General features: G+C 51.9%; 10 protein-coding genes across 10 annotated transcripts; 3 read left to right on the forward strand and 7 right to left on the reverse strand.

Annotated features, from left to right (window-relative positions):
* Positions 1-183: 183 nt before the first annotated feature.
* Positions 184-5,001, reverse strand: N0V89_012353 (uncharacterized protein; the record flags this gene model as incomplete). Its single annotated transcript, XM_056221074.1, has 3 exons — positions 184-1,332; positions 1,382-4,573; positions 4,741-5,001. The coding sequence occupies 3 exons, from the start codon at positions 4,999-5,001 to the stop codon at positions 184-186; spliced, it is 4,602 nt and encodes a 1,533-aa protein (XP_056065061.1).
* A 791-nt stretch (positions 5,002-5,792) lies between these two features.
* Positions 5,793-6,521, reverse strand: N0V89_012354 (uncharacterized protein; the record flags this gene model as incomplete). The annotated part of the gene is made up of 1 exon (XM_056221075.1): positions 5,793-6,521. One exon carries the CDS (start codon positions 6,519-6,521, stop codon positions 5,793-5,795), a length of 729 nt encoding a protein of 242 aa, XP_056065062.1.
* A 1,098-nt stretch (positions 6,522-7,619) lies between these two features.
* Positions 7,620-9,556, reverse strand: N0V89_012355 (uncharacterized protein; the record flags this gene model as incomplete). The annotated part of the gene is made up of 2 exons (XM_056221076.1): positions 7,620-8,434; positions 8,656-9,556. 2 exons carry the CDS (start codon positions 9,554-9,556, stop codon positions 7,620-7,622), a joined length of 1,716 nt encoding a protein of 571 aa, XP_056065063.1.
* A 1,822-nt stretch (positions 9,557-11,378) lies between these two features.
* On the reverse strand, positions 11,379-14,052 carry N0V89_012356 (uncharacterized protein; the record flags this gene model as incomplete). The annotated part of the gene is made up of 6 exons (XM_056221077.1): positions 11,379-11,448; positions 11,501-12,035; positions 12,086-12,418; positions 12,468-13,665; positions 13,712-13,876; positions 13,927-14,052. 6 exons carry the CDS (start codon positions 14,050-14,052, stop codon positions 11,379-11,381), a joined length of 2,427 nt encoding a protein of 808 aa, XP_056065064.1.
* Positions 14,053-16,068: 2,016 nt separating this feature from the next.
* Positions 16,069-18,636, forward strand: RIM8 (ph-response sensor protein; the record flags this gene model as incomplete). The annotated part of the gene is made up of 2 exons (XM_056221078.1): positions 16,069-16,527; positions 16,582-18,636. The coding sequence occupies 2 exons, from the start codon at positions 16,069-16,071 to the stop codon at positions 18,634-18,636; spliced, it is 2,514 nt and encodes an 837-aa protein (XP_056065065.1).
* A 550-nt stretch (positions 18,637-19,186) lies between these two features.
* On the reverse strand, positions 19,187-19,846 carry N0V89_012358 (uncharacterized protein; the record flags this gene model as incomplete). The annotated part of the gene is made up of 3 exons (XM_056221079.1): positions 19,187-19,333; positions 19,417-19,521; positions 19,589-19,846. The coding sequence occupies 3 exons, from the start codon at positions 19,844-19,846 to the stop codon at positions 19,187-19,189; spliced, it is 510 nt and encodes a 169-aa protein (XP_056065066.1).
* A 385-nt stretch (positions 19,847-20,231) lies between these two features.
* N0V89_012359 (uncharacterized protein) lies at positions 20,232-21,607 on the forward strand (the record flags this gene model as incomplete). Its single annotated transcript, XM_056221080.1, has 2 exons — positions 20,232-20,448; positions 20,505-21,607. 2 exons carry the CDS (start codon positions 20,232-20,234, stop codon positions 21,605-21,607), a joined length of 1,320 nt encoding a protein of 439 aa, XP_056065067.1.
* Positions 21,608-21,856: 249 nt separating this feature from the next.
* On the reverse strand, positions 21,857-22,586 carry URA6 (bifunctional uridylate/adenylate kinase; the record flags this gene model as incomplete). The annotated part of the gene is made up of 2 exons (XM_056221081.1): positions 21,857-22,200; positions 22,256-22,586. 2 exons carry the CDS (start codon positions 22,584-22,586, stop codon positions 21,857-21,859), a joined length of 675 nt encoding a protein of 224 aa, XP_056065068.1.
* Positions 22,587-23,368: 782 nt separating this feature from the next.
* On the forward strand, positions 23,369-24,458 carry N0V89_012361 (uncharacterized protein; the record flags this gene model as incomplete). The annotated part of the gene is made up of 2 exons (XM_056221082.1): positions 23,369-23,632; positions 23,859-24,458. The coding sequence occupies 2 exons, from the start codon at positions 23,369-23,371 to the stop codon at positions 24,456-24,458; spliced, it is 864 nt and encodes a 287-aa protein (XP_056065069.1).
* A 762-nt stretch (positions 24,459-25,220) lies between these two features.
* On the reverse strand, positions 25,221-26,488 carry N0V89_012362 (uncharacterized protein; the record flags this gene model as incomplete). The annotated part of the gene is made up of 2 exons (XM_056221083.1): positions 25,221-26,210; positions 26,483-26,488. 2 exons carry the CDS (start codon positions 26,486-26,488, stop codon positions 25,221-25,223), a joined length of 996 nt encoding a protein of 331 aa, XP_056065070.1.
* Positions 26,489-26,898: the final 410 nt, after the last annotated feature.

The following is a 26,898-nucleotide window of genomic DNA, read 5'->3' on the forward strand; positions in this document are numbered from 1 at the left end:
TAATTGCTTCTTGGACAGCCACAGCATTGTTGGAAGGCGACGTGGCATTTGTGTGGTCTAGTTACGTGTGTATTCCTGTCATGCGATCGCTCGTAAATCAATCCAAAAGGGTATTTCCATAAATCCATCATTCGCCGCAAGATTGTGAACACATATCTGTCCCATGTCCCAAAGGTGGCAAGCTCAATCCACGCTGTTCTCGCGAGCCAACGCGACTGCATCCTCATCCCTCTCTCGTCTCCCCAGCAGTCCTCGCAACTCTTCCACATCGCCGCTCGCCACCGCCGCTTCCACCGCAGCTCTGTCATCAGCAATCTGCAGAACGATCTGAGCCACGCTCGCTCCAGGCGTATTCGCAGCCTCGACCTGCTGAAGGAATTGCTCCCTACGCACCCGAGTCTCAAGCCTCCTCCTCTCCTCTTCTGATACTGCGACTGCGTGCTCATTGGCATTAGATGTATTCCTCGGCTTTCCAAATAGACACTTCCAGAGATCGTCCTCGACAACGACCTCGCCTTGGTTCCCTTCGCGCACTAACTTGCTAAGGGATGCCGTCTTGATCTCCTCGGAATTAGCAACATCCAAGTTGCGCTCGATGGCTTGATCGTTCACGGCAGGCGTCGCTGAGCCAGAGCGAGATCCAGCATCGCGACCTATGTGTTCTAGGCGACGCTTGACGGAGATGTCGTAGATAGCTTCTTCGACGGTGTTGCCAACGATGTACATGAATACCGTTGTAGCACGCTTCTGTCCGATTCGGTGCACTCGGGCGATGGCCTGCAGTTCTAAAGCCGGGTTGATGAGTGGCTCGCAAAGGAAAACATATGTCGCGTTGACAAGATTGAGCCCCGATGAATTGGACTTCGCATCCAGTAGGAAACACTCGACTGCAGGGTCCTTTTTGAATTTCTCAATACCGTTCTTGTCGCGGATTCCGCTGACTCCGATCTTGAACCTCTTCAGTGCTAAGCGTAGAACTTGCAGAAAATCGGCGAATTGAGAGTAGATGATGCTTTTTGCCCCTGGGTCGTTGTTCCGAATCCAGAGCAGATGCCTCGCCATCATGTCAACCTTTGATCCGTACGAGTCGTCGAGCTTGACCGTCTTGATCTCATTCATATCGGAATTACGAATACCAGAATAGATTGATGTGCGCTCAGATGAGCTAGAGGCTGGCGATGGTGTTGCTGCTGACTCGTGATCTTCTTCTTGCGCCGTAACGGCGTTGTTGTTGTACGTGATCTCCTTCATATCGGCGCGCGTAAGTTTAGTCCTACATTCAGGACAATTGTGGTTAACCTTCCACCATGTGAACATGCAATCCCGGCAGTACTACAGTTTGTAAGCAAAGTCTCCAATATGGTAGGATTGGTGCACTTACCTTGTGACCGCAAGTGGTCAGTACTCCGAGGTCGTAAGGGTCAAAGCAGACATCACACCGTCTCTCGCCCTGCGGCTGAATGGCACTGACTCGGAGATTGTGTAGGTAGGTCTGTCGAACCTTGAAGCCCTGAATCTTCTGTTTCCTGACTTCTAACAGGCCAGTCTCCCGCCTGAATGCGCGAACATCGAAGGTCTCGTCCATCTCGTCTTTATAGTCTTCTACAGTCTCCGAGATATGTTGGACTTGGCGGTAGAATTCCAAACGCAGGTTCATCGTGAGTCGAAACTGCTCTTGTTCCTTCTCTAGCTCGGCGGTGAGCTCATTCTTTGCCGAGAACATCTCTTGTATCTGTGCGAAGTACTTCTGGGTAATGGCCAGCTCTGCTGAGGCTCGTTTATCTGCGGTATCAGCTCGGTATTGAAGTGATGTAATCACCTGGCGAGCGGAGGCTACAACACCCTTGAGCGATCCGTGCTGGGACTTCGCACGCAACTGTCCACGTTCTTGAGCGAGCTTGAGGAGAAGCTCGGGAGCGTGCCCACGTCTAGTGATGTCCTCATCCTTGGCCGCTTTGATCGCTTGGTCCATCTCGTGGATGACAAGGGTATCCTCTGTTCCGTGCACTGCGGTCATCATGTCGGCGACAATGGTGCGAAAGGCTTGGATGTAGACGTAGAGCTCGTCTTGAACCTTGAGGGAAGTTTCGTATTCTTCACCAGTGATTTCCTTCTCATCGTCGTTATCGACAAGTGGCATGGTTAGAATCTCAATGATCTTGTTCCGCCACTCCTTCAATTTCGCGCTCTGGAGGTTGATGACTTCGCTGATGACATCCAGCTTCTCAAGCACGCTGCTGCTTTCGATGCCGCCAAGATCTTCGATTTCAGGTAGTTCTATTTCCTGATGCTGGTTCCTCAAATCCTTGATCTTCCGCATCTGTCGCTGAGTGCGAGCCTCGGTTTCCTTCAGGAGCTCTTGACGTATCGTTCGAGCTTTATCGTACCATTCCTTCTCGAGATTCTCCAGTAGATTGAAGTCATCCGATTCAGGCACTGTTAGTGCAACATTCTCCTTCTTTTGAAAATGCATGTTACCAATGAAGAAATAGCACGCGTGCTCAAGCTCAAGGAAGGACCGGAGTGACCTGCGAAGAGTCGTAATGCGAGCGAATTTGGCGCTTGTTTCGTCTTTGTCATCTTCGCCATCAGATCCATCGTGCTCTGATGCACCTTCTGGGCTAGTCAGCTGTAATTGATCCGTTTCCGCTTGGATCTCTTCTCGACCCGACTTGACATAGTCGAAGGTAGTCTGTAGCGCTTCTTTGTACAACGAGATGGCCATGTCGTAGGGATTATCGAGATCCTTGGCAAAGGAGTAGATATGACCGCGCCTCATTTGGGCTAAAATCATCTCTCTAGCTTCCGCTTTGAGCTTCGTGTCATTCTGGTCGATCATTGCTTGGAGCACTTCTTGGACTGTGCGAAGAGATCGATTCTTCGAGCCGAAAGCTTTCCTGTTCTTTTCGCCCACGTGGCTGTGGAGGCAAGTCTGCCGCAAACGCACCAGCCAGTCGCGCATCCTCTCGATAGTTTCGGGATGATCAAGGCCTCGGTCATCGCGGGTAGGAGTACCGTCAGGGGTCAGGAAGCATGCATCACACATCTGACGGAACATGTCTTTGTAGTACTCCTCTTCGATCTCGGTGAAAGGCACAGTAATAACGACACGTTTCTGTGGAGGTATGTCAAGATCACCACGAATCTGGTCCTTCGTGTGTCGCAGGGCCATGCGAGAGATCAAATCGCGGAAAGAAGCTTTGTCCAAGCGTGCGAAGAGATTTTTGGTGCTGGCAAACGGCTCGCAGCGTAAGAAGACGAGTAAGCCAACGAGATCAGTGACGTTGTTCCGAAGTGGAGTACCAGATACAGCCCATACGTTACAACGGGGTATCCTACGAGCGACGGTAGCAGCTTGGCTAACGCCGCTCTCCACCATCTGGGCTTCATCAAGGCATACCCTCCACCACGATATGTCGACCAGCGGACTGTTTCGACGTTCGTGGACTTTCTTGTGTCGTAATGAGCGATCAGGTGGAGGTTTGGCGTGATGCAGTTCTTTGGAGAGTACGTTGTAGCTAGTCAACACAACGTCAAATTGGAGCAGGTGCTCCACGGTAGCCTCGTTCAGCTCAGCCTTCGCGATATCATGCCGACCCGCGCCCTTGTAATGGTAGACCTTGAGATGAGGCGCATGCCTATTAATTTCGGTTCTCCATTGCTCGAGAATGGAAGGTGGTGTGATGATCAAAGTAGCACCCGAAGCCTTGACAAACTTGTTGAGGTATGGGTCGTGTATGTCTTCCTTGGGAATGTCTCGCTTATTGAGACACATGAGCGAGATCAGCTCAACGCTCTTTCCCAGACCCATCTCTTCGGCAAGTATTCCTCCGTGGAGTCCGGTCGAGTCCCAATCCCGATTCAAGTCAGCTATCACCATGCCACGGACACTGCTGACGTAGCATTTTTTGCCCGTGCAATCCTGAGCGGGTGAAAATGACACCGGAAATACATTGTTTTCTTGCTTTGGAAACACGCCCTCCCGTTGCAACATCCAGTGTACCGATCGTTGTTGGTATGGGTATAGGTCAGTCGATGGCAAGCTGTCTGCGATGCGAGTTGAAATGTCGCAACCTTGCGGCGGGACGTGAACAGCATCGTAGAAGTCGGATAGTGTCCACGGTGACTTGTCGTCTACTGAAGTGTTCGGGAAATAGGTTGACAGAATCTTTAGGTTTGCACGATGCTGGGATCTTGCCCTCCACGTGCTGACCAGCGAAACACCAAAGGGCCACCGCAGCTCAACCTCTAACCGTGGCGCCTGTTGGCCGGGCGTTGGGGCCGAGAGAATGCAACGGCAGAAGGGAATGTAATCGTTCCTTGAGCTTGGTGAAGACTTCGCCCATTCTGCGCCAACCGATGCCGCGGTGTCAAGATGTGTCGCAAGTGATTCGATCACTACGGGGGCGGCGCTGGCAACGAAACCGATGGTGGTTGAGGAGGCTGGATCGAACGCTGAGAAGGTTATCCGGTTTTTGTCTTGCCGCGAGAATGATTCTAGTTGTAGCGGGATCGCGGCGCGCGGATTGTTCGTAAGTGTAAGTGAAGGTGAACTCTGAGTGTCGGAAGGGACCTGCCCAAGTTAGTCAGTGGGTAAAGAAAAGATTCGTATGCTTGCTCAGATGCACAATGCGTCAACTGTGTACGAAAGTCTCATGCTACTCCTAGCATAAGTCCTGGAACAGCCTGCCCATGTATAGTGTAGCGTGGGATAGTACGGGGTTATGGGCAACCACTGACCAAGTCTAATGTAACTCTTGCAAGCACGGCGCTCTGGTTCGGATCGAAAGTCTCTACTGTATCTGCGGAATAGCCGTTGGTCAGCTTGCGCCGCTTCTTCGCGCGTCCTTCGTTTTCGGAATGACGGGGCGGCGGGCCCGACACCGGTCGGAACACGCTCTGAAATGCGCGGAATGCGTCAGGTCCAGAATACGGTATGCTCTTCTCTTCGCGAGTAATATTACAGTCGCAGAGACTGACTGAAGCCGACACGCGCGCCATGGCTGGCGAAAGGTATGCGCGGAGAAGCGTGAGGAGTAGAGTACAAGTGAATAGCAGACTTCCGAGAGGAACGGCGGGCGCCGTCACCATAATGCCAAGCCGCTAGTTTAGCGACCGCGGCATGGGGTCGCCCCACGCTCCACGCTGGAGCCTTGGGCACGGTGTCTGTGAGGTTGGGTACTGTGAAGGAAAGTTAATAGTGGAATCCAGCCTAAGCCTACATGTACAATACAGATTAGAACTCAAGTATCATTGGCGTTCATGATGTCTCTGTTGTATCATCATGTATCTAAGCCAAGGTCTTAAGTCTGCATGGAACCAACCCTGTGCCAACCCTAGTCTTCACTGCGTTGTATCAGTGTAAATGAGTCACCACAGGGCAGGGCTTGAGTATTACTTATTATTGATTCGCTAGCCCGCCCATGCAAACGGGAACTCCTTTCACTAGCTACCTTCCTTGCATCTTCAACGTGTGGGCGAGACCACGCTCCTCTATACATGGACAAGATGAGGCTTTGTCTGACAAGGCCTTGCGAAGCCTGTACCAACCGACAGTAGTAAAGCATATCCTGCTCGGCCTGGTATATCTGCCCACATCTAGCTGCCTTCTCATTCCGTGCCATGTTGCGGTTCGCCCTGCACGGAGGCCTCCTGCTTCTGGGTCTGCTTCTACTTGCGATAACTCTTTGAGCATCTGTCGCTTCTTTTCATGGCTCGCGTCCCGGTGGAATAACATTCCTAGCATATCGCTTCAAATCAAAGCAGTCCGTTGCCCCTTCCGGGGACGTTTCCTACTCCGTAGCCAAAACCTTTCTGATCGGCTCAAAGTGCTCCACAAATTTCTCCACCATGCCATCCAGCCTCGTAAGATCATCCTTGCTTTTCTTGACCTCAGCAATGAGCTTCTGCTTCTGCTTGAGCTTCTCCTGCCTTCTCGCCTCCAGTTCCACGCGATCCTGGTGCTCCTGCTCGATGCGCGCAATAGTAAGCTCGTGCTCGCTTGCCTCCGCGAATTGTGGGTATTTCTCGATGAACTCGTCTGTGGGAATGAGCGGGAGCTTCGTGTACTTGTGGTCGTAGTTCTGCGCGGCCGCGATCTCGCTCCTCAAACTGCTCTCCTCATACTTCAGATTATGCAGGCCCAATATCAGCGCGTCATTCGCGGCTTTCTTCTCTGCCGTCTCCGCCTTCTCTTCCCGTATCTTCAAAACGCACGCGCGATACACCGTGCGTGTCATCGCCAGCTGCGCTCGTAGCCTCTTTTCCAGAAGGTCCAGCTGGTTTTGTATCTTCTTCTCGGCATCAATTTCTGAGGGCGTAGAGGGTGCCTTGGAAGTTCTTGGGTGTGCTTGTTGGTACGACGTCAAATCGTTGACGCGTTCCTTAAGCTTTTGCGTTTCGTCGTAGAGGCGCACGTATTGTGGGGTCTGCAGGTGGTCGAGTAGCTTGAAGGTGGAGGGCTCGATGGAGCCGTTGATGCCGGTGGTTTCCATAGCGTCTTCGTTTTCTTGCGCACTCATTTTGTGTGGTAGTATCGTGAGATTGTTCGTGTTGAGTTGTCGACGTCGATAGACCGAACTTCAGAGCGCAAAAGGAATTGCCAAGACCAAAGATGATTCGTGTACACGTGACCACGCGCTGCTACGCGACATTACAAAGTATACTTCGTAGCGCAACTGTGGACGCAAAGACACGATATGAATCATGTCATCTCCCAGATCGAATCTTAATGCCGAAAATACTCTGCCAAGTGTAGGTTCAAGTTGGACATTCAGGCATCTCTGAGCTCTACTGTTGATAATCTATCACAGCTTCAACGACAACGAGATAGATAGATCCCAATGGTCCTAGCGTGAGATATCTAGACAAGGTGCACAGCACTTCACCTCCTGGCTCATCCTCTTATAACATCTCTCGAAGCAATCCAGCCCATGTCACCCCTCTCCTCTAGGACCGCCACCTCCAAATGCTCAACCTCCGCCTCCAACTCCATGCCTCCAACGTGTACATCCCACGGCACCTATCCAACTCGTCAATAATCCACCCATCTCGACTATAACATCGGGATGACTCAGACCCACCATCATCACATCTCCATTTTCCTCGAACCATGCATCGCATCCACGGACATCTAGAAAGTCGACCCATTCGTCATTTTCCACACTCATTGCCCGGGGAAGCCGCTTCACTATGCGTCTTCCGTTATGGGACTCGAGGGTCAGATTTGAATTAGAAAGGATCTGCGAGCACTGGCCGTCAAAACCGACGGGGCGTTCAGGGCTATCGGTGGCGACACGTGGAGACATGACCGAGGAGCTTACTGGCGATCCGACACGGGGAGTTGATCTGCAAACATATGCAGTGAGCTCATGGGATAATGGAGTAAAAAACAATCTGATGCCACTCACTTGGACTGACCAGTCGCGAGTCCTGCATGAGTCAAGGAGGCTTGTTCCGCCTCATCCGGGGGTAATACATCGTGAACGAAACCGCTCTGACAGACGTAGTGGCGAGTGTGTACAATTGGATCCGCATGATTCCGCAATTGCCACGTCTTGCAACTGGACGTGGAAAACCTGTGAGCCATGTTTTTTCGCTGTATCTTCCGCCAGAGCAACTTACTGTGAGTCCGACGTGAATCCCCATATTGTGATATTCGGCTTTGTATGAATCGTCACCTCGCACACACCCTTCAACTTCCCAAGCTCTTGTCCGCGGACGGCGATCGGCCAGATGGGACTGCTTCCTGGCTCTTTAGAAGGCGATGGCTCATCCCACCAGTTTAGCCAGTGATCTTCGGTGCGTTTTTCGTCCGTAAAGGGTGGAGCGATGTAAACGTCCCAGCTATCTGCTCGCTGCTCGCTGCGGGAAAGTTTGCATACATCCGGGGGAATACTGTAGAGAACCAGTGTGTCTCCAAAGACTACAACCACCCGTGCTCCCCACGACATGTCGAAAGCAGCGGTGTAATTACGCGGTGCTTTGTCGTCAAGTGACGGTGGTACGAACATGACTTTCCGAAGAAGCTTGAATGGTCCGCCCAGCGGTGCATCGCAACCCATAAAAAGTTTCTCCGTCTGCGGTTCGATGAAAAGAACATGGTGGCCGTCGCTTAATGGAACAGCATGGTAGTGATCACAATTGGGTGGAACAAGTCGTCGCGGGCGATTTTCAAAGCCAAAAGATCCCCAGAAAGAGCTGACAGTAGGGTGGCCTGACGCAACGATAAGTTCATATCTCTTGCTACTTTGCAGGCACCCACCGAAGAAGTATTTGCGACTTATGCCCGGCTTGTCGTTGGGATGAGCAGCGCTGGAAATGAGCCGCAACTTCTTCCCAGATTCGAAACCAGGACGTGGAGCGAGGAAGTGCAGGTAGTCTGATGGTGCGGTAAGTGGGAACCAACGGCTTAGGCTCTGACCGGTGAGCGCGTCTATCCAATGCAACTCTATACCAGCTGAGCATCCTGAGTGGAGGAACAAAGGTGAGCATATGTGCTACACACTAAGCATTATTGATGGACTTACCAAATGCGACACAACGACGCTGAGGACAAATAGACACTGAAATAAATCAGCATGGTCTAGCAAAAATTCCATAATGCCAGTTGCTTCAATCTAGAATATATTGTTCTGGTGATGAAAAGCTGCGTACCGCTGCGTGGAGGATCGTCTTCAGAACAGAGGTGACGGTAGTAGGCGGATGTGCCATTTTCATTTGGCAGGGTACAGCTCGCGTGACCAGGTTCAGATGTGTACCTGGGTAGGGAATTGTGACGCGGTCCTTCAAGATTCAGAATTGAGGTATTGTTGATGTAATTTTGCGCATAGGTCCGGTGATCGTGCATCTCGTGAAGTGATATTGATTGATGATTCGACTGTACATCCACCGACTCAATGTAGGGTGTCTGTAGGTTGGAAGGCTCGGCAATTAATGATTGTCGATCAGCAGCGTCTACACCCATTTCGAAATTGTCTGCTTGACTAGACAGAACGGAGGCACTATGTGCGACGGTCCGGTAGGAACGGTTGTTTCCCCTTACCAGAAGCTCTACTGGTAGACCGGCGCTCAATTCTTGGTTGACTTGTAGTTCGCAAACCATGCCCATTCGGCCTTCGAGCAAGGCGGCCACAGCAATCCTACCAGAAGACACATCCATGCTCGTTGCGAGAACTCTTCGGGGACAAACGATGCTTGTCGCAGGCGCAAGCCTGCTACTCCGTATATGATATACGTAGATGATCGTTTCGCGGCCCACGAGCACGAACTGTCCGCAAATGCTAGTGGTGAAATTGAGCCCTCCAGTCCCTCGCCCTTCAGATCCTGAGTGACCACCGGCGAGGTCCGCGAAGTCCGTATCAGAGATTTCTGCGAAGACACCAGAATCTTGATCGGTCTGAGCAGGCAGACCGTTTCCAGTCCATTCAGAACTTAGACAGCATTCAAGCGACAAGATGCGACTGAGGAACCATGGCTCGCTGGTGTTGACTGATGATCGAAGCTGTTCTAGGTCGAGCTTCTCCATACTGCTCCACCAACCACCTCGCTCAAGCATGGTGCGCAGCAGCTTTGTGTCTAAACTTGCCCGCATCCAAAGACGGCAGGTATGTCGAGCAGCGTTGAACTAGCCCGAGTGAGTATGATTCACACTATATTCTCTTGTGACTCACGCTTCTCGGACCTAGGTACTGATAGATATGTTGCAAGATCTCGGTCGGCGCACGACATGAAGCTGGTCGCTGAGGAAGGATATTCTGATCGATCACCGTGCGCCACTCTTTACAAGTCGACCTCAACGCTTTTAGACAGGCTTGATCGAGATAAGTAAAGATCCCGACAGCCAGAGCGCGGACAAGAAGCGACCGATTGGCTTTTGGACCCTCGAAGCTCTCGTCGCCCAATGATCGAACTTCCGCCAGATCTTCCAATGGTGATATTTCCAGCTCTTCGATAGGGCTGGGCGTGTCAAGGCCGTTTAAGACGTCGGACACTGTACGGACGATCCCGCGCTCAACCTATGGTTCCAGGATACCGTCTTCAAATGCCTAGAAGTGTGAATTATTGTTAGAGTGGAACGCCTTATTATAATGGACAAACTGACTCACAATCAAGTCGTCGAAAGAGAATGCGTCGGAGTGAACACGACGGAGCACGTTGTAGTCATCACTATCCTCTCTCAAGCTGGGTAAACGAGATGTCGAGTTGTTGAAGGAGCCGGATCGTGACCTTAGACTTGGACCGCTAAATATGAATGCACCAGGTGACACAAACTCTAAGCTGGGCATTGAGCCGTGAAGAGAGTTCGAATTGGCTCTAGATCGGACGCTTGACGAGGCCGAAACATTGGGCTCCTTTGCCGTTGCTGGGGTTATCTCTGCAGGGCTCGTATTAAATAATGAGGCTAAGGTCCTATGCAAGGCCACCCGATGGCCCGAATGTCTAATCGATGATGCAGGTGGACTCTTTCTATGGGACCGTTTTACCATCCGTGAAGTGATCCCCGAGCTGATAGAAGAGTTACGCGTGGAATGCGACCGCGGAAACACGTACCGTAGAACATCGGATCGTTTGGTATGTGACAAGGAAGCCTCGACCTGACTGCTCGCTGGTGTTCCAGGTTCAGGCGATTGACTCTTGGTATCCACGGCTTCTGGTCGAGCCTCTTCCTGATGCATCAGCGTATGAGTAATCGAGCCTGAACAATGAGAAACTGTGCCGGCTGCGGAAGGCGTCGGTGGTGGGGGAAGGCTGAGAGAATGGCGGTGCGGAGACTCGAAATAGGACGCAACGGAGGCAGGACAACGTTCAGGAAAAGAAAGCGCTGATGTGGACTTTGTTTCGGCTACTCCCCGGGAGAGGTAAATCTGAGAAGACGTTGTTGCAGCACCTCCGATTGGAGATGCAAGGTAGGCAGTAAATCTGTGACGAACAACTTGTGAGCGAACGAACCTGTAAGATGCACAAATAGCTACTAAGCACGGGCGGTGCTGATAATATTGACTTGGCTAAAAGACGAGTCGCCGCTCAGAGTTGCTCACAGGTTTGCACCGAGCGTGTTTGGTACAGAATACGAGAGGTCGATTGCGAGTCAGACACGCGGAAGTGTGAGATCGATGAAGGTACGAGATATTACTATACAAAGGCGAGAGTAAGGCCCAACGGCCGTGAGGGTAAGTGAAAAATCGTTCCAAACCGAGGAAATGTAGGTGGGTATAAAGCGTCAATGTCAAGTGAAAACAACATGAAGAGAGCCCTGGAGGACAAGTACCAGAATACGTATGCGGAAGGGACTACACAAATATGGAAGGAAGTACACGAGGGCTTTCCAAATTGAATGAGTAAAAGAAGGAGGAAAGAGTGGGGCATGCGCTCACGGCTTAATCGCTATAAGAAGTAGAGCCGTTTTGCGATCTAGCACCCTTGTTGACAATCCATACATCATCAAGACTGTCACGCAGCCAGTCAGCGTTAAATCTATAGGTGACTGGAATGAACTTACTCCATGATCAAGCTCGGATGTGCGAACCGCATCTCGCTCTCGCGAGCTTCGTCCACAGTTTGGTGTTCTTGTGAAGTCGCCTCCTCTTGCACACCTCTTCCAAGGTCTGAATGCTTGGCGCGCTTCAAACTTCGTAAGGCGATGAACTTCATCAACGGGCGATATGTCTTGCTATACACATACGCAAACCATAGAGTGCCAACCGCTAGCGGAGCAATGAGCAGAGCGCGCTTGAAAGCAGTCTTCAATGCAAGTTGGCCGGCGAGAGTGATCTGAAAGAGAACCAATCCAACGATGACGCGATCGCACATCATCATCCATCCCTTCCCGGTCGAGTGTTGGCGATGCTCCATCGCATACAATAGCTGGTATTTATGGACGAAATGACCTATCATGAAATAGGCCAGACCACTCAGTAATACTTGCCAGGAGTCTCGGAGGACGCTGTAAACAAGACAAATAATGAAGATGAGAATGGTTTGTGGTAGAAAGAAACCGTAGCTGAAAACTGGAGGCTGGACGAGCTCTGCATAGTCTGATTTCATTGGTTAGAGGATAATGTAGCCATGTGGTGGACGAACGTACCTCGAGGTGTTTTGGCTCCGATGAGATTGATAGGATATAGGGAGAGTGCACCAAACTCCATGAGACGTAGTGGAAACAGACCAAAGCCTTGAAGGATGATGAAGTTGGTATAGAATCCTAGAAGCTTAGCCAACGACTTTGCCAAAGTGTTGGCTATAATAGATGCATCATGGAGCTTCTCCCCGAGCCGTTCCAGTAGAGCTATAAATCCTGATCCTGTTCCGAGGATGGTGAAGACAAAGAAGAAGTTGAAGAACGTGAAGAAAAAATTCTTCGATATGACACTTAGCTCTACGTCCCCTTGTGATATCATCCCTTGTTGGTTCGCCAACCCTACGATTGTCAGTTATCGGCCTCGGAGCAAGTTGCTCAATTCACTTACAGTCATAGAGAAATGGGACAAGAACATTGAGAAGTGTTACTGCCAATGTAGGCAGCTGTGTGTTGACTAAAGACTGCAACACTGGATGATAATTGAGAGCTTCGGCCAAACCGGGAAATACCTCTTTGATAGCGCATGTGTTCAAAGCTCCTGCAATCGGGACCAATAATGCCGTCCAGAAAACAGTAAGTAGGCCGATCAAGACTGTAATGGACCAAGCTCGCAGCATCCTTTTCCCACGGGATAAGTAGGTGTTGGTCCAGACCACATCGGGAGGAGCAGGGCTGCTGTTGGCTAGTAGTTGAAGGGGCGAAGGGTCTAAGACTGCTTGTATGGCCATCTGTGCAGACGGAACGCTATCCATAGTTACGAAAGCCAGTGGAGTCGGCTCAAAGTCCTTCTCTCGTAAGGTTTTGATGGTGTCATCGAGCCTCCTCAGCTTTTCTTCGTAATAGTTGATCGCATCTATGCTCTTGAAATGCAGTTTGAAGCGACCGAACCAAATCCTAGCCATTGGGCGTGGACGCGCGTAGGGAATAGTGTAATCGGGGTCTCGATCAGTATCGTTCAAGAGCTGGCTGGCATCGCCTGCATCTTCGTCATCCTCGCGGCGCACTTCTGGAGCAGGGGGCCGGGGTTGCACCACGGGTAGGGTTTCCAGACTCCTTTCCACCCGCCGGTTGCCAAGATACACTGTCCAGGCTTCCTCGAGTTTTCTCAAGACAGCTTGTCTTTGCACCACCTGCTCATCCAACTCCTTCCAATTCTTGCACAGAGTAACGCTTTCAACAGTTCCAATCTCAAGGTCCTCAATAAATTCCTTTATCTTCGCCTCCGACCTGAGCTCGAGAGGTATCCCTGACAAGCGAATCGTGCGGTCTGTAATGGTCTTCTGGCTGCCTAGGTATGTCTGCCGCACTTCGATGATCTTCCTTGTTTGTGAGACAATGAGGTACAACAAGAAACCAGTAAAAAGGTAAGCGAAGACGAGATACATCCACAAGTAGTCGGTGTACGCATCGTAATCGGTAGCCATGGCCACTAACATTGACAGATCATCACGCTTGCCATGTTTCTTGTGTTCATCATCAGGAATTTTGATGTCCTTGTGCGTATCGTGGACCGGTTTTATAACGGCAAGAGCGAAGAAGAGGGCGACGAGGAAGAATTTGATAGCCAGTTTAAAGAAGGCGAGATACTACAAGAATTAGCGATTTAATGCATGACAGCATGCTCGTACATACCACATATGCATCTAAGCCAGCTGACTCCAGCACCTGCTCGTCCGTTATGCGCCATAGCGGTAGTATCCATCCGAAAAAGCTGTCAGGGAGCTCCGGGAGTGCAGTCGCTTGGTTGTTCTGCTTTTTCCGCGCCGCATAGAGGCCTTTCCACCGGGGCCGAAGGAACTACATAGCGCATTAGAAAAAGTCCAGTGTGGGAGAACAATTGTACGTACACAAAAGGTTAGGAAAGCGCCCACACCAAGCGCCAAAGAGATGTAAATCTGGATGCGAAGGTCTCTCGGTCTGAGTCCCACTATATCGTCGGCATCCAGCCTGTCGCAAGTAGTATCATTTCTCATCGCTCTGGGATTTAAAGCGACCGTCTCGCGTGTAGACGTCGAAGGTATGTTGCGTAGCGCATATGGATGTTGTTCCGTCGACCTCCTAGGCGCGCCGAGCTTCGATGTCATAGCTAGGTAGATCGGCGCCCACGTGTACCGACGCTGACTCAGCAGCGTACAACGCACGCGACACCAAACCAAATGCGTACATTATAAAACATTCTTCTTTCTACTCACTTCTATCTCAACGAAGGTACTTCGCTGTTTGCACGGACACTAACATGGATTCAAGCTAACAACGTTTGCCTTTGACCCGTCCAAACAGACCTACGGACCCAAGTCACCCAGGTGCCCAGCTTCAACTCACAGTTGAAGTACAAAGCGTATCGCGACCCTTAGCAGCTCCATACGGGCAGAAACCCGCCTTTGCATGCACACCAACACGCTTATGCACCATAAAAGACTGGAATAGCTTACGTTGTCATACATATTTGCTCTAACTTGACATTGAGAACAGGTGCTGTTCATTGTGTTACCTAGAAATTTAATTCAAACTATTCGAAGTATAGCATCTACCGGCAATTGAGGATTCCATCAATCAAAAGCCACCTCTGATAAACACAACAGCCTCAGCAGGTCGTCTTCTGAAGTTCGGGCACTTGTGGCGTTGTGAAAACTGCACGTCACATCCCGAGACTGTCGGGGCCGGGCCCGACACAAGCATTGGGAGACTGCTTGGCGAATGCTTGACTATACGCATGGGCCGATGGTTAGCGCAACTCTAACTGCAGGATCTCCGCCAAACAGCAGTGGTGTGTTCGAGACCGTCCCCCATCACTGGCCTGGCACACACTGCCCGAACCGGAGTTGAGGTGAATAGCGAACTAGCACGCACTATCGGCGGCGCATGTCAATGCAGTATGAAGACAAACTCTGGGGTGTGGGCTTTCGAGGGGAACGAGACTTGAGGAGCCGTTGCGCAGCTACAGTGTCAATCACGAATGGGGACATCGTGAGGCCGGCGCTTCGGCTGAAAGGGCTCCAAGTGGGCATGGGCGCTTGCGGAGTGAGCCATGCACAGGACCCCTACGGCCCACTCGCCTCGTCTCCATCGTTGCTGGCCACGGTCGTCCATCCTGCGTGTTCCCCCAGCTTTCCTCCTCCACCATCAGCCCATCTACACTGCCTTCGTTCACTGAGTTCTGTCTCGCCACGTGTTCACTACGCACCGCTACACCTCCCCTTCACGCCATCTACACGTCCCGCCTAGCATCTCTCACATCTTCCATTGCAACGGTCCAACTCGATCCCGGTCATCAGGTTTGCAATCGACTTGGCAGAGCCAAGAGAGCGGTGGCAGATCGTTCCTCTCGGCAGCCTCGTTCTCGACGTCAGGTACGTTCTGTTTCCATGCTCTGGTCGCGTCTCGAACAAGGCCGCCTGCGCCATCATCGCCGTTTCCCGCTCTCGTGCGGACAGTGAGGGTTTGCGCGCCATGCCGCATATCGCGTTCCCCGCCGCCAGCATAGCCCCCAACCATCGATTCTCCCACCAAGCGGGTCCACTGCGGGACCTATCTTGATTGCCTCTCCCACTCCTATCGCATCGCAATGCTGACTGCATTCTCGCCGGGCTTAGACATCGTGTACCATCGTTTGAATTGGTTATCCTGTGTGCAGCCCCCTGGCCGACCTGAGACGGTTGCGCGTCACCGATCGCCGCTACACCTTGCGGCGCATCAAACATCCTCGCCTACCAGCTATCAACTCCAGCTTCGCGCTACCCGTCGCCTCTACCGTTTCGCTCTGTCGCGACTGCCTCTGCGTTCGAATCCGGGTCGCTCCCGTCCTCTGCGTACCGCCTCTGCTTGCCTGTGAGTGCTGCGCCGCTCCGCACCGAACCGCCCACATCGCCGTCCCAGCCTGCATCGCACGCGATCTTGGGGCACGTTCACGCGCCGATTGGGTAGACTGCACTGTGCCACTCTTGTAAACTAGGTGCGGGTTGCCGCATGATGTTTGCGGGCCACAGAGCATGACTTCCAGTCCGACCGTTACCTCGAGCCCCTCAGTCTCCGGCAGATCGCTGCTGTCTCGACTCCGCGCGCCACTCAAGTCCAAAACGCGCAATTTCACCGAATTCTACATACAGCCCGACGATCCGCACCGCCAGTATGCACCTGGGGATGTCATCAGTGGCAGTGTCATAGTCAAGGTCATCAAGCCGCTGCGGATAACACATCTGGTCATCTCGCTGCACGGCTACGCGCAAGTGTACAAGAACCCAAACTCGCCCGGGGACGCATACAAAAACTACAGTACTACAGTGGGATCCGGAAAGGGCAAGAAACCCGGGAGCTACTTTGGCAATGGTTTCGTCTCGCTCTTTGAGGACGAGGCGGTCTTGTGCGGGGAAGGAAGACTGGGAGAGGGCGTGTATCACTTCAATTTCGAATTGGAGTTTCCGTCCAAAGGTCTGCCTAGCAGTATAGACGTGAGCCTACAACTCCCCAATAGCCCCTAACTTCTTACTAATATGTACCCACAGTTTGAGCGGGGAACTATATCGTACATGTTGACTGCCAGTCTAACAAAACCAACCACCATATCTCCCGTATCGTCATGCGACACCAAGGTTCATTTTATGGATATCATCGACATCGCCTCCGTACCTGAACCAAAGCCTAGGGCGATATCCCTAGAGCCTATATCCCGAAGAGGTCGAGCAAGGACGCCGAAAAAGCTGCCGCAAGTACAGGAGGCAACATTACAGGTACCCGAGGATTTGGGGCCCACACGTAGTGCGCGGGCGTCGGATTCGAATCTTGGTGTGGAAGAAGCCGACCATCCCGGAAGCCCGGCCCCGAGCGATACAAGTTTTGAAAGCCAGATGAGCAGCGGCAACGCCTCTGGCACAGAGTATGGCATACGCTCAGTGAATACCCACCTGGATAGCACCTTGTCCAACGCCAATCAAACAAGTGTAAAAGGCAAGATCATAACTGCAACAATTGAAGTATCGAAAGGTGGTTTCCTGCGCGGCGATAATATAAATTTGAAGATATCGGTCAACCATACAAAGCATGTGAGGAGTCTGAAGGGGATCATTATCACGCTTTACAGACAGGCAAGAGTCGATATGCATCCTGCACTGCCAGTCTTAGCAAACAGCAAGAACGATAAGGCCAAATCCGAGGACTATTACCCCAAGTCACGCACGGGCCTCGGTGGCCTGTCTCTCTCTTCGGCTGGATCAAGTCACCTGTTCCGCAAGGATTTATCTCAGTCATTCGCTCCTCTCTTTGTCGACCCAAGAACGCTTACTGCGGAGGTCAAATGTGCAGTAAGAGTACCTGATGAGGCATTCCCCAGCATTTCTAATGTGCCTGGGGCGATGATAAGTTTCAAGTACTTTGTGGAAGTTGTCGTCGATATTCAAGGAAAACTCTCGGGACTTGATCGCATCCTTCCCACTGCCGGCCTGGTACCGATGAGCTCCACTTCGGCCATGGGTGGCTTAGGACCCGAAGATGCTAATGGCAGTATGTTCTCAACATGGGGCGGCAACTTCGCTGATACGGACTCCATACGGCGTGAAAAGGGCGTGGTATCGAGCTTGTTCGAGGTTGTTATCGGCACAAAAGATAGCGAAAGAAATGGCAAACGGAAAGCTCAGCCTGTTGATGCTCGACCGGATGTTCAGGAAATACCGCTCGAACCGACGCCTTCGGTGGGTGGAGAGCAGGATCAGGACTACTACGGATATGATCACGATGGCCAGTATTACGACCATTACGCCTACGACGATGCTTATGGCGAAGCACCAGGATATCACGACGGTAGCAGCTCACGGGCGCCCTATATCCCGCAGCCGGAGAACGAAGAAGGCCTGTCTGAGAAGGAGCGAATACAAAGGGCAGAAGCACGTCTCCTACCCTCACAACCTCCTGGGGATGGTGGGTCACCAGCTCCGCCTGAAGTCCCGAGCGGCATACCGCCTTCGGCTCCTGTCCTCGATGACGACGATGATATACGCCCTACGTACTTCCCTACGGCATCCTCAGCAACCGCATCTGGATCATCGTCTCACCCACCACCGTCCTTCTCAGCCGCTACCGCAGCCGCTCCACCGCGGTCTCTACCACGTACCTCTGCCGACGATGACACCCGGACAGCTACTACAGGCTCTTCGCTAACCATCAATGCCAACACTATCCATCCGTCTCCAGCTAGCAGCACCGTTCCGAATGCAATAAAAGCCCTCCCTGCTCTCCCTCCACCATCACCATCACCATCACCAGCTGCTGCACCAGATTACACTCCGTCCTCATCAGCGCACGTCCAACCCACAGATGACAAACAAGAGCTTCAGCGAAGAAGGCTACAGATGGAAGCGAGTGCACCTCTGACAAACCCAGAAGAAACATCGTCATCACATGGGCTGGCGCCGCCGGCAGACGCAATGCACAACCTCACGCTGGCACCCTCGGCACCGATGCTCGATGACGACGACGAAGGCCTCGTGAGCGCTGTGAGGCCAGGACGTAGCCGAGGCCATAGCGAGGCGCCTGGGGGTGACGAGTTGCCGGAGTACCAGGGGTAGCATAAGACAGGGCGAGACGATTTAATCTTCCACATCGTGTATGTGATGACATCTAGACTTTACGTTCTTTGTAATGAGTATGTATGAAATGATGGTTGGAGTAGATTTGGACTGGGTGGATCGTGCTGCAAAAGGCATAATTCTTGTGAGGGATTCTATGATACCTGCATGTAGGGGCAATTGCGAGTTTTGAATTCGAATGATATAGATTGATTAAGAACGTTCGATGTGGCGTTTCCACTGACGTACAAGACGAAGGCTGACTGCTTCTTTATTGCCAAGATTCGAGCCACATGGCGATATCAATCCGGCGTTAAACATGCGTAGATTGGTTCACCAGCCTCTCCTCCCATAACTCTCATGCAGGATGTTTCACGTTGACGCCAATGATAGACCTTCTCCGCATGTGCTATATTGAAAACACATTGGCGTCATGCTGGGTGCATGCAACATGCCCTTCGCAGTGATGAATGACGCTGTTAGCGAAGTGGTTTCCTCTATTGCTTCAGGACCCTAACGGTAAGTCCGGTTCGTAGAACCCAGGCCATGATCAGTTTAGCTGCTTCATGCGATGTTCAACGACCATTTCGAGCGCTTTAGAATGGTAGACATAGTCCTTGCGCAGCGCGACTAGCTTCTCCGCCATGGTGGCCTCAATCTGGGCTTTCATCTTGAGAAGCTCTTTCAGGCGGGCCATCTGGGCTTCGTGAGCTTCGGAACTACCTTCATGTTAGCGGAGGGAGGCTAAGAGGATATCAGTGAGAGACTCTACGCTCTCACTTCATGCTCGTCGAAGTGCGAGGTAATGGCTTCTTGCGTGCTGGCGTGGGCTTCTTTATAAGCTTTGTATACGGATTTCTTGCGGATCTCGTTGCGTTTGTGTTGCTATACTCGTCAGAATGTTCGCCCAGGAAGGGTGATCACCCAGGTTTGTGCTGCGTGTGTGACATACATCGGCTTGCATGCTCCGCAACAACTCCTGCACCGAGTTCGGCTGGGACCCATCCTGGGAAGCCTCGGTCGTAGCTGCTTCGGCCAGTTCGTCGACCTCAGCGTTGTCAATGTCCATATCAACAGCATCGTTGTCATCGTCGATGGCTTCCGCTTCAAGCTCGTAGTTCTCCACATGTTGTTTGACTTGACGCGTGCCACGGCGGGAGGTCGCTTGGGAGGTGGTGCTAGTCTTTTTGCTGGTGTGAGGTGGAGCCATCGCAACTAGAGTACAATCACACGCAAGACAGTTGCACTCGGTCCTTCTATCGCCTCCAGAGAACAGACAAGGCAAGAACTTCGATTGATTTCGCAAGAGAAAGATGGTTAGTGATGGTTGTTAGTGGGACAGTTGATTATGTTTGACCGATTGCTGGACGTCCTTGAGTATTTGAGGTTTGACACGAAGAGCTGCGTGGTACAGCGATGGAAGGTTGAGCGGTCTGCTCGGAGGAAGGAGCCCCGCACCACGTGACCTTGAATTTTGAAATCTTGGCACGCACCCACCACGGCAGGCGCAACCTTTGACGAAGTCACGACAACGCGCGCACCGTGATCCCCACCCGTTCACTTCCTCCAGGCATATTCCTCCGTTAAAGCTCAATATGCCCGGCCCTCAGACCACGTTGCTCATCGAGGGCACCTTTGAGGAGCTTGCCGACGAGCTCGCACAATACATCGACAGCCTCAAAAAATCCCAGGGCGACGAAAGCTCAGCGATCCAAGCCGAAACCGCGGAACTTTTGAAGGAAAACAAGAAGGATGAAGTACTCAAGAAACTCGTCATGGGCGGCCAGGTCCTTAACCAGGCACCAGAGAAGGGTATGGAGTCATTTATGCAATGTGCAAAAGAGCAATACTAATGTTATGTCGCGCAGAGTTCATAGCAGCATACAACCTCCTTATTCACCTCGTCCGACAGTCGCCGAATGTTCCCATGTTCCTTCCCAAAATTTGCGCTCACCTCAGCGCTCCGATTTCCTCCTCGCCCGCTAACGGTGGTGGACTTGCCTTGTCAGTTCTCAGCACCGTTTTCAACACGCTCCCCTCAGATCACTCTGAGCTGAGATACCACGTTCTCCTTGCCATCCTGCGGGTTATCCGAGCGACGTCAAACTTCGAAACTCTGCGGCCACAGCTTAAGCAGTTGGACCAATGGCTTGAGGACTGGGAGACGGAGGAGGCAGATGACCGCAAACTATACCTAGCAGTGAGCGACGTGGCTGTCGAAGCAGGCGAGGACGAGCAGGCGTATACATATCTCCTTCGCGCTCTCCGAACATTCAATGCGGACCAGGTTTCCTCGCAGGAGGCCCGCGACCTCTCTATCCGCGCCCTCAAGTCCGCCCTCATCCGCCCCAGCCACTACGACTTCCAAGATCTCACCGACCTTGACTCCGTGCAGGCACTTCGCAACTCTGACCCAATATACTTCCAGCTACTTGAGATTTTCAACTCCGAGTTGCTGGACGACTTCAATGACTTCAAGGATGAGCACGACGGCTGGATTGACGAGGTCAGTCTCGACGGTGCTGCACTGAACCGCAAGATGCGCCACCTCACTCTCGCGTCAATAGCCGCATCGGCGGCGCAGACCCGCGAGCTGCCATACGCACACATCGCCAAGTCATTGCAGATCCCTTCCGAGGACGTTGAGATGTGGGTCATCGATGTGATCCGCGCTGGTCTCGTAGAGGGCAAGCTCAGCCAGCTCAAGCAGACGTTCCTGATTCACCGATCAACGTACCGTGTGTTCGGCGAGAAGCAATGGCGGGAGGTCTCATCGAGACTGGACATGTGGCGAAGTGGTCTTGAGGCTGTCCTGCAGGTCGTTCAGCAAGAGAAGGCGAAATTCACGCAGGAGAAGGAGGACGAGCAGAACAGGATCGAGCAGAAAATGGAGCAGGCGAATAGGATGGGCAACCGCGGCGGCAACAACAACCGGAAGCCGAAGCCTATGATTGACGACGAGATGGACTAAATGACTAGGGCATTGGGTGTTGCTGGCTTGCTTGTTTGCTTTTTTCGTCGAAACGGTAGGGTTGGAAGCGAATGCATCAGAGGCTTCCTGGGTTCCTGGCCGGAATCGCAGCCTGATTGCTGCATGATAGAAATGCAACATACACTTCAAAGTTCCGTTCTACGGTCACTTCACAATGAGAGTTGAACTAATATATTCTGTTTCGTCTAAGCACATGTATGTCTAGTGAGCCATGGACATTGTCTTCAACTACGCGTCAGTCTGTACGAACTTGAGCGTAATCGGCTCAATACCCCACTCCTTCAGCCTAGCCTGCACATCCCGGTATACCTCGTCTGGCGTCTGCGTAGCATTCACCTTGATCACCCTCTTCTGGCTCTCGAACTCGTCAACAACAGGCATGCTCGTTTCGACGAAAGTGCGGAATCGCTTCTTGATCGATTCGATGTTATCATCTGCCCGACCAGAAGTTTTGCCGCGGTCGAGAAGACGCTCCAGCATGACATCTTCGGGAGCATCGAAGAAGAGGGTGAACTTTGAGGGTACGACGGAGCGCTCAAAGGCGTGGGCTTGATCGAGTTTGCGAGGGAAGCCTGTCTATCTGATTAGCGCTCGTGCTAAAGCTCAAGAGATGATATGAACGCATACCGTCGATCAAGAACGTGCTCTTCTTCTCCTCTTCCATAGCCTTCTTCATGGCATTTTCCAGCAATTGAATCGTCACCTCCATTGGCACGATAGTACCCTCCTTGATATACGTCTTGATCATCTCGCCAAACTCGCTACCGGGCCTGTCCTGCTCCTCGCGCAGCAGATCTCCAGCGCTCAGATGCTTGAAGCCATAGTCGGACACCAGCTTGCTGCATTGCGTGCCCTTGCCGGCGCCAGGCCCACCAAGCACAAAGATGACAGTGACCTTATCAGGTGACCATAGTGGAGACGTGCGCGTGGTCGCACCAAGGTTCTCAATCGCCGGCATGTTGAAGCGGGGTTGTGATAAGGTGTTTATGGACGGCTAGGTGAATGACCAGCGACGGGACCTTTGGATTGATACTGTCCTTGTTCTTTCCGCTGATCAACGATCTTCTTGAACATAAAACTGCCCGCGCAGAAGATGAAAACAATGGGCCAGACCTTGAGGGGCGACTTGGAGGGCGGTGAAGTAGTATGGCTTGGGGGCTCGTTAGGGCCGGTGGGTTCGCCGGGCTGGCGGAGACGAGAGAGGGCTTTGGAGGAGGTCGTGAAGCTGCGGGCGGTGGGACAGAGGGTGGCAGTATTGCGAAGGAGGATGGAGCGAGCTGGGAGAGGCATGATGAGGTTTCTGGGGTATGATCGTGGGGGGCAGGTGTATGCAAGATGACTTTTGATTGGCGCTAAGCTTGGCGAGTTTAGCGCGCGGCAGGTGTGAGATGTCTACCAGGAGAGAACTTCCTCTTTTGCTTCTCACTCACTCTCACAGCACTCACTCTCACAGCTGCCTTCGACTAAACAAAGTGAAGAAGTCGCTCGAAGCGACAGCTTGCTGAGCTACTTGATCAACGAGCGATCAGCTCGACCACGTCACCGGCTAACCTTACAGCGATTAACAGGCAGGGAAACCTGCAGAGCACCTGGCGAACATATCAGGCGGCCGGCCTACTTTCAGTTCTCTCACATACGAACAGCTCGGCCATGGTTGCCTCATCCGTGCCTAACAATTACCTAACTACCTTGACAACCTAGCACAACTTCACGCTCACAACGACACACCAGTCTTTGGACATGAACAAGAAAGGCGGCCTATCTGTGCGCGCACGTCCAGCAAGCAAGGTGAAGAAGAAGCCTCCCGGATTCTTGAACCTGCCTGGAGAACTGCGAAATCAAATCTATGACTACTACTTTCAGCAGGGCTTCAAATGCGAGTTCGCAGAGAAGGACGCGAAGTTGGGTCGGAAGCAGCGCGACAGCCTCAAATTCTTCATGCGCAAACTCAACTCGTGCGACGTGCAAGCTAGTTGTGAAAAGAGGTTCGCGCCCATAGCAACGGTTCGCTTTTCCAGAACTCTGGGTATGTACATTGATCTTACCGATCTACAGCGTGTGAAGACGATGTTGCCACATGACACACGAAGCAGAGGAGGCTGCCGGTACTCGAGCTTATTGATTCTGTCTCATACTGACAGACTGGCTTACAGGACACTATGAGCGCATTAAAGGTCTCGATACCCGCTGGTGCACATCTCTCTCTGGCTTGATCTTTGTATGCAAACAGGTATACGCCGAGTCTATCCGCTTTCTCTACGAGAATACGACATTTGCGTTCGACTCGCCCAACCGGATCGTCAGCTTCCTGAACATCCCTCTGGCGACCAACTTGGCCCACGTGACAAGGATACAATTGTACTACCGTGTCTATGGCGACCCGAAGAGAACTGAGGATATCCGATGGAAACAAAAGCACCGCGACAGCTGGAGCCGTACCTGCAAAGCTGCCGCGAAACAGCTCGTCAATCTACAACATGTCAACATCTGGATATGTACCCGAGAGACCAGTGTACGCTTGGATCTCCACGAGCCTTGGCTCAAACCAATGTGCTGGTTTCGTAAACGCCTTGACCCGAGAAAAACCCTTGCGAAGGCATTGAAAACGGCTAATGTGCGCATCGACACAATGTGGAACAGACAGGGGGTGTTCACGGACAAGCGCTTGCAATGGGCATCAGAACACCTGCATGAATTATTTGAGGAAGCTATCAGTAGTATGATCCTTGGTGCAACAGTGGAGGTGGCTATGAAGGATTTCAACCACGCATGGGATAATCAGTATGTTCAATGGCATCATCATCTGCAGTTTGCAAGGACGGGCTGGTAGGGTTTCACAGTTTTGGCAGCACGAAGACATGCGTTATCCGGCAGAACACTTTCGATACAGCTTTATATGATGGGAATGGGATGGTGTAGGGAAGTTGGTTTCTTTTACTTTATGCAGGGCTGCTGATTGTCCGTTGCGAGAAACATGCAACATACACAGGCGCCTGCGAATAGGCATGTACCTGTAGTTGGACGATCCTGTCTACAGTGCCCATATCTTATCTAGGTAGTCGATAAATGCCACGATACTCTTTCACAGGATATTCAATCCAGTAGTGAGAATGGGAATCCACATGACTGACCATAGACCCTTTACCCACCGTGGCGAGTCCTTGACAACTCTCTCTTCGAGTTCGCGGTTCGTTGACGGCCGATTAGAGACCTCCTGATGTCAATTAGTCATTAATTAATTGGGTTGACGCCTTCTTTACGTGCCTTTTTGCTAGTTACCGAGTGAATTGGTATGGATGGCTTTGATCCCGCCCGCATAGAGCGCCACCAGCTTGCGAGATATACATCGTCCCCCACTCCGCCACATCTATTAAACAGTGGTGGTGTAGCCGAAATAAGCGCACAGTGCTGGTAGAGGAGCGATGAAGACGCAAGGGCTGGTATTCCGGCGGTTGGAGGGCTCCGCGACCCTCGAAGCAATTGTCTGCCTCGACCTAAACATGGACGGACCGTGCCTCTCCTAGTGTTGTAACAGTGATGTCCACGAAATGCATCACGCTTCGCTCAAGGCGTTGTCGATCGATCCTTCATTTCAAAGAGCATTCGATTGGGTTATCAATATCTCTGACCCCTTTCTCGTGTGCCGTCTCTCACTGTTACCATCTCTTGAGTTCAGTGATTCTGTATCTAGGCCTCTGCCGACTTCGGTATACGGTCCATCCCCTTCATCCAGGATACTTTCGTGTGTATTCCTCCTCGTTCTTGCGCTGCCAATAGTCGCCCTCTTCATCTTCGAATGCAATTCGATCGGTGCAGCACCGCCATGTACGGTATTTCCATCTCCAGTCGTGGTACGAGTCCGACTCCCAAGCGACGTCCCCAGCAACTTAGGTAGTACAAGCGAAACCACAGGTTTCACTCCTGGGGCCGCAGCGCATATCAAGCTGACGTATATCTCGGCCGAGGTCCAAATCGAGACGTCGTATGCATCCCAACTAGAATCGAAATTCGGTTTGTTCAGGGTCATGGAAAGGCGCGTCATCCGTAGGACTCCAGCAATGGCGGCCAGCGAACCTAATCCTACGATCCCAACCAATGCCCATCTCTGACGTTGGCTGACATGGAGCTCCAGGACGCGTGGCATGACGATGATCATGAGCGCGACGTCGCAGAAGATGTTAAGGCCTCCATGGATGTAGAACATTTTGAAATCTATCAGTTGACATTTGGCGAACGGGCGGCCTTCGGTCCAGTACACGTTAACCGGTTTGCACTGGAAGACTGAGAGGAAGAAGAAGGGGATGGTCGGGACTGCGATGAGGATGATGAGGCCTTGGATCAAGCGCCGGTTGATGAGGCTCTCGCCGAAGATGCGGGAGTAGGCATCGCAGATGCTGAGTTTCGGGAAGGCCAGGGCGGGAAAGAGAACGAGGTTGGCCGCATATGCCCACTTCTGACTTTCCACAGCATCATTCGGATTATTGTGAAGGACAACTCCAAGGTGGTGCCCAGCGCCGTGGGCTACTTGTCCGTATTGGCATATGCTGAATGCAGTGGCAAGTACCTTAATCAGATCAACAACCTATTGTACATCAAGGATTTTAGGACTTACCCATGCAACTGTTAGCAAAGTATCCTCTAGTTTCCAGGACTTTATCAGTAGAAGACGAGAGTATACTCGCGCACCGAAGAACAGTGTCCCTATAAGCTGAAGGAGTACATTTCCAGCTACGATGTCTGGGGCTCGAGACTCGTCAAATAGTCGTGGAGGAGGTAGAGGTGCGATTCCAGGCGGCTGTCGATGTTAGCCTGCCATGAATATAGCGAGAGTAGATAAAGTTGAAGTTGTAGTACTGACATGGGGAAGTGAGAAACTTTGCCGTATGTAGAGCAATGGATGGGGCGTCATATCCACATTGGAGGCAAGCGCATATATCCGAAACGTAGAGAATGGATCTCACGATACCGATAGAATGGGTTCCAAAAGCGTGAATCCGTGGAAATGTCTTGCTGTTGTTCAGAGATGATGTTGCGACTGAATTGCTGCGCGGGCAACTCCGAACCTGGTAGTCGGTGCGACGTGTCTACCTAGGTACCGAGCGTCAAGCAGACCACCGCCTTGACACTTCCCCAGTCACAGGATTTGTGTGGAAAGATTGGTTTTCGGTCCTTCTGTCGAATTTAGGTATGAATCGAGGCGAGATGCAGTTGTCCAAATCAGGTCTCGAAAGATTTCGAAGGCTCTCTGGCAAGTGGTAGATTCGAAGCCT

The sequence above is a fragment of the Didymosphaeria variabile genome (assembly GCF_027946475.1).
Source record: "Didymosphaeria variabile strain IMI 356815 chromosome Unknown scaffold_10, whole genome shotgun sequence".
Taxonomy (NCBI): domain Eukaryota; kingdom Fungi; phylum Ascomycota; class Dothideomycetes; order Pleosporales; family Didymosphaeriaceae; genus Didymosphaeria; species Didymosphaeria variabile.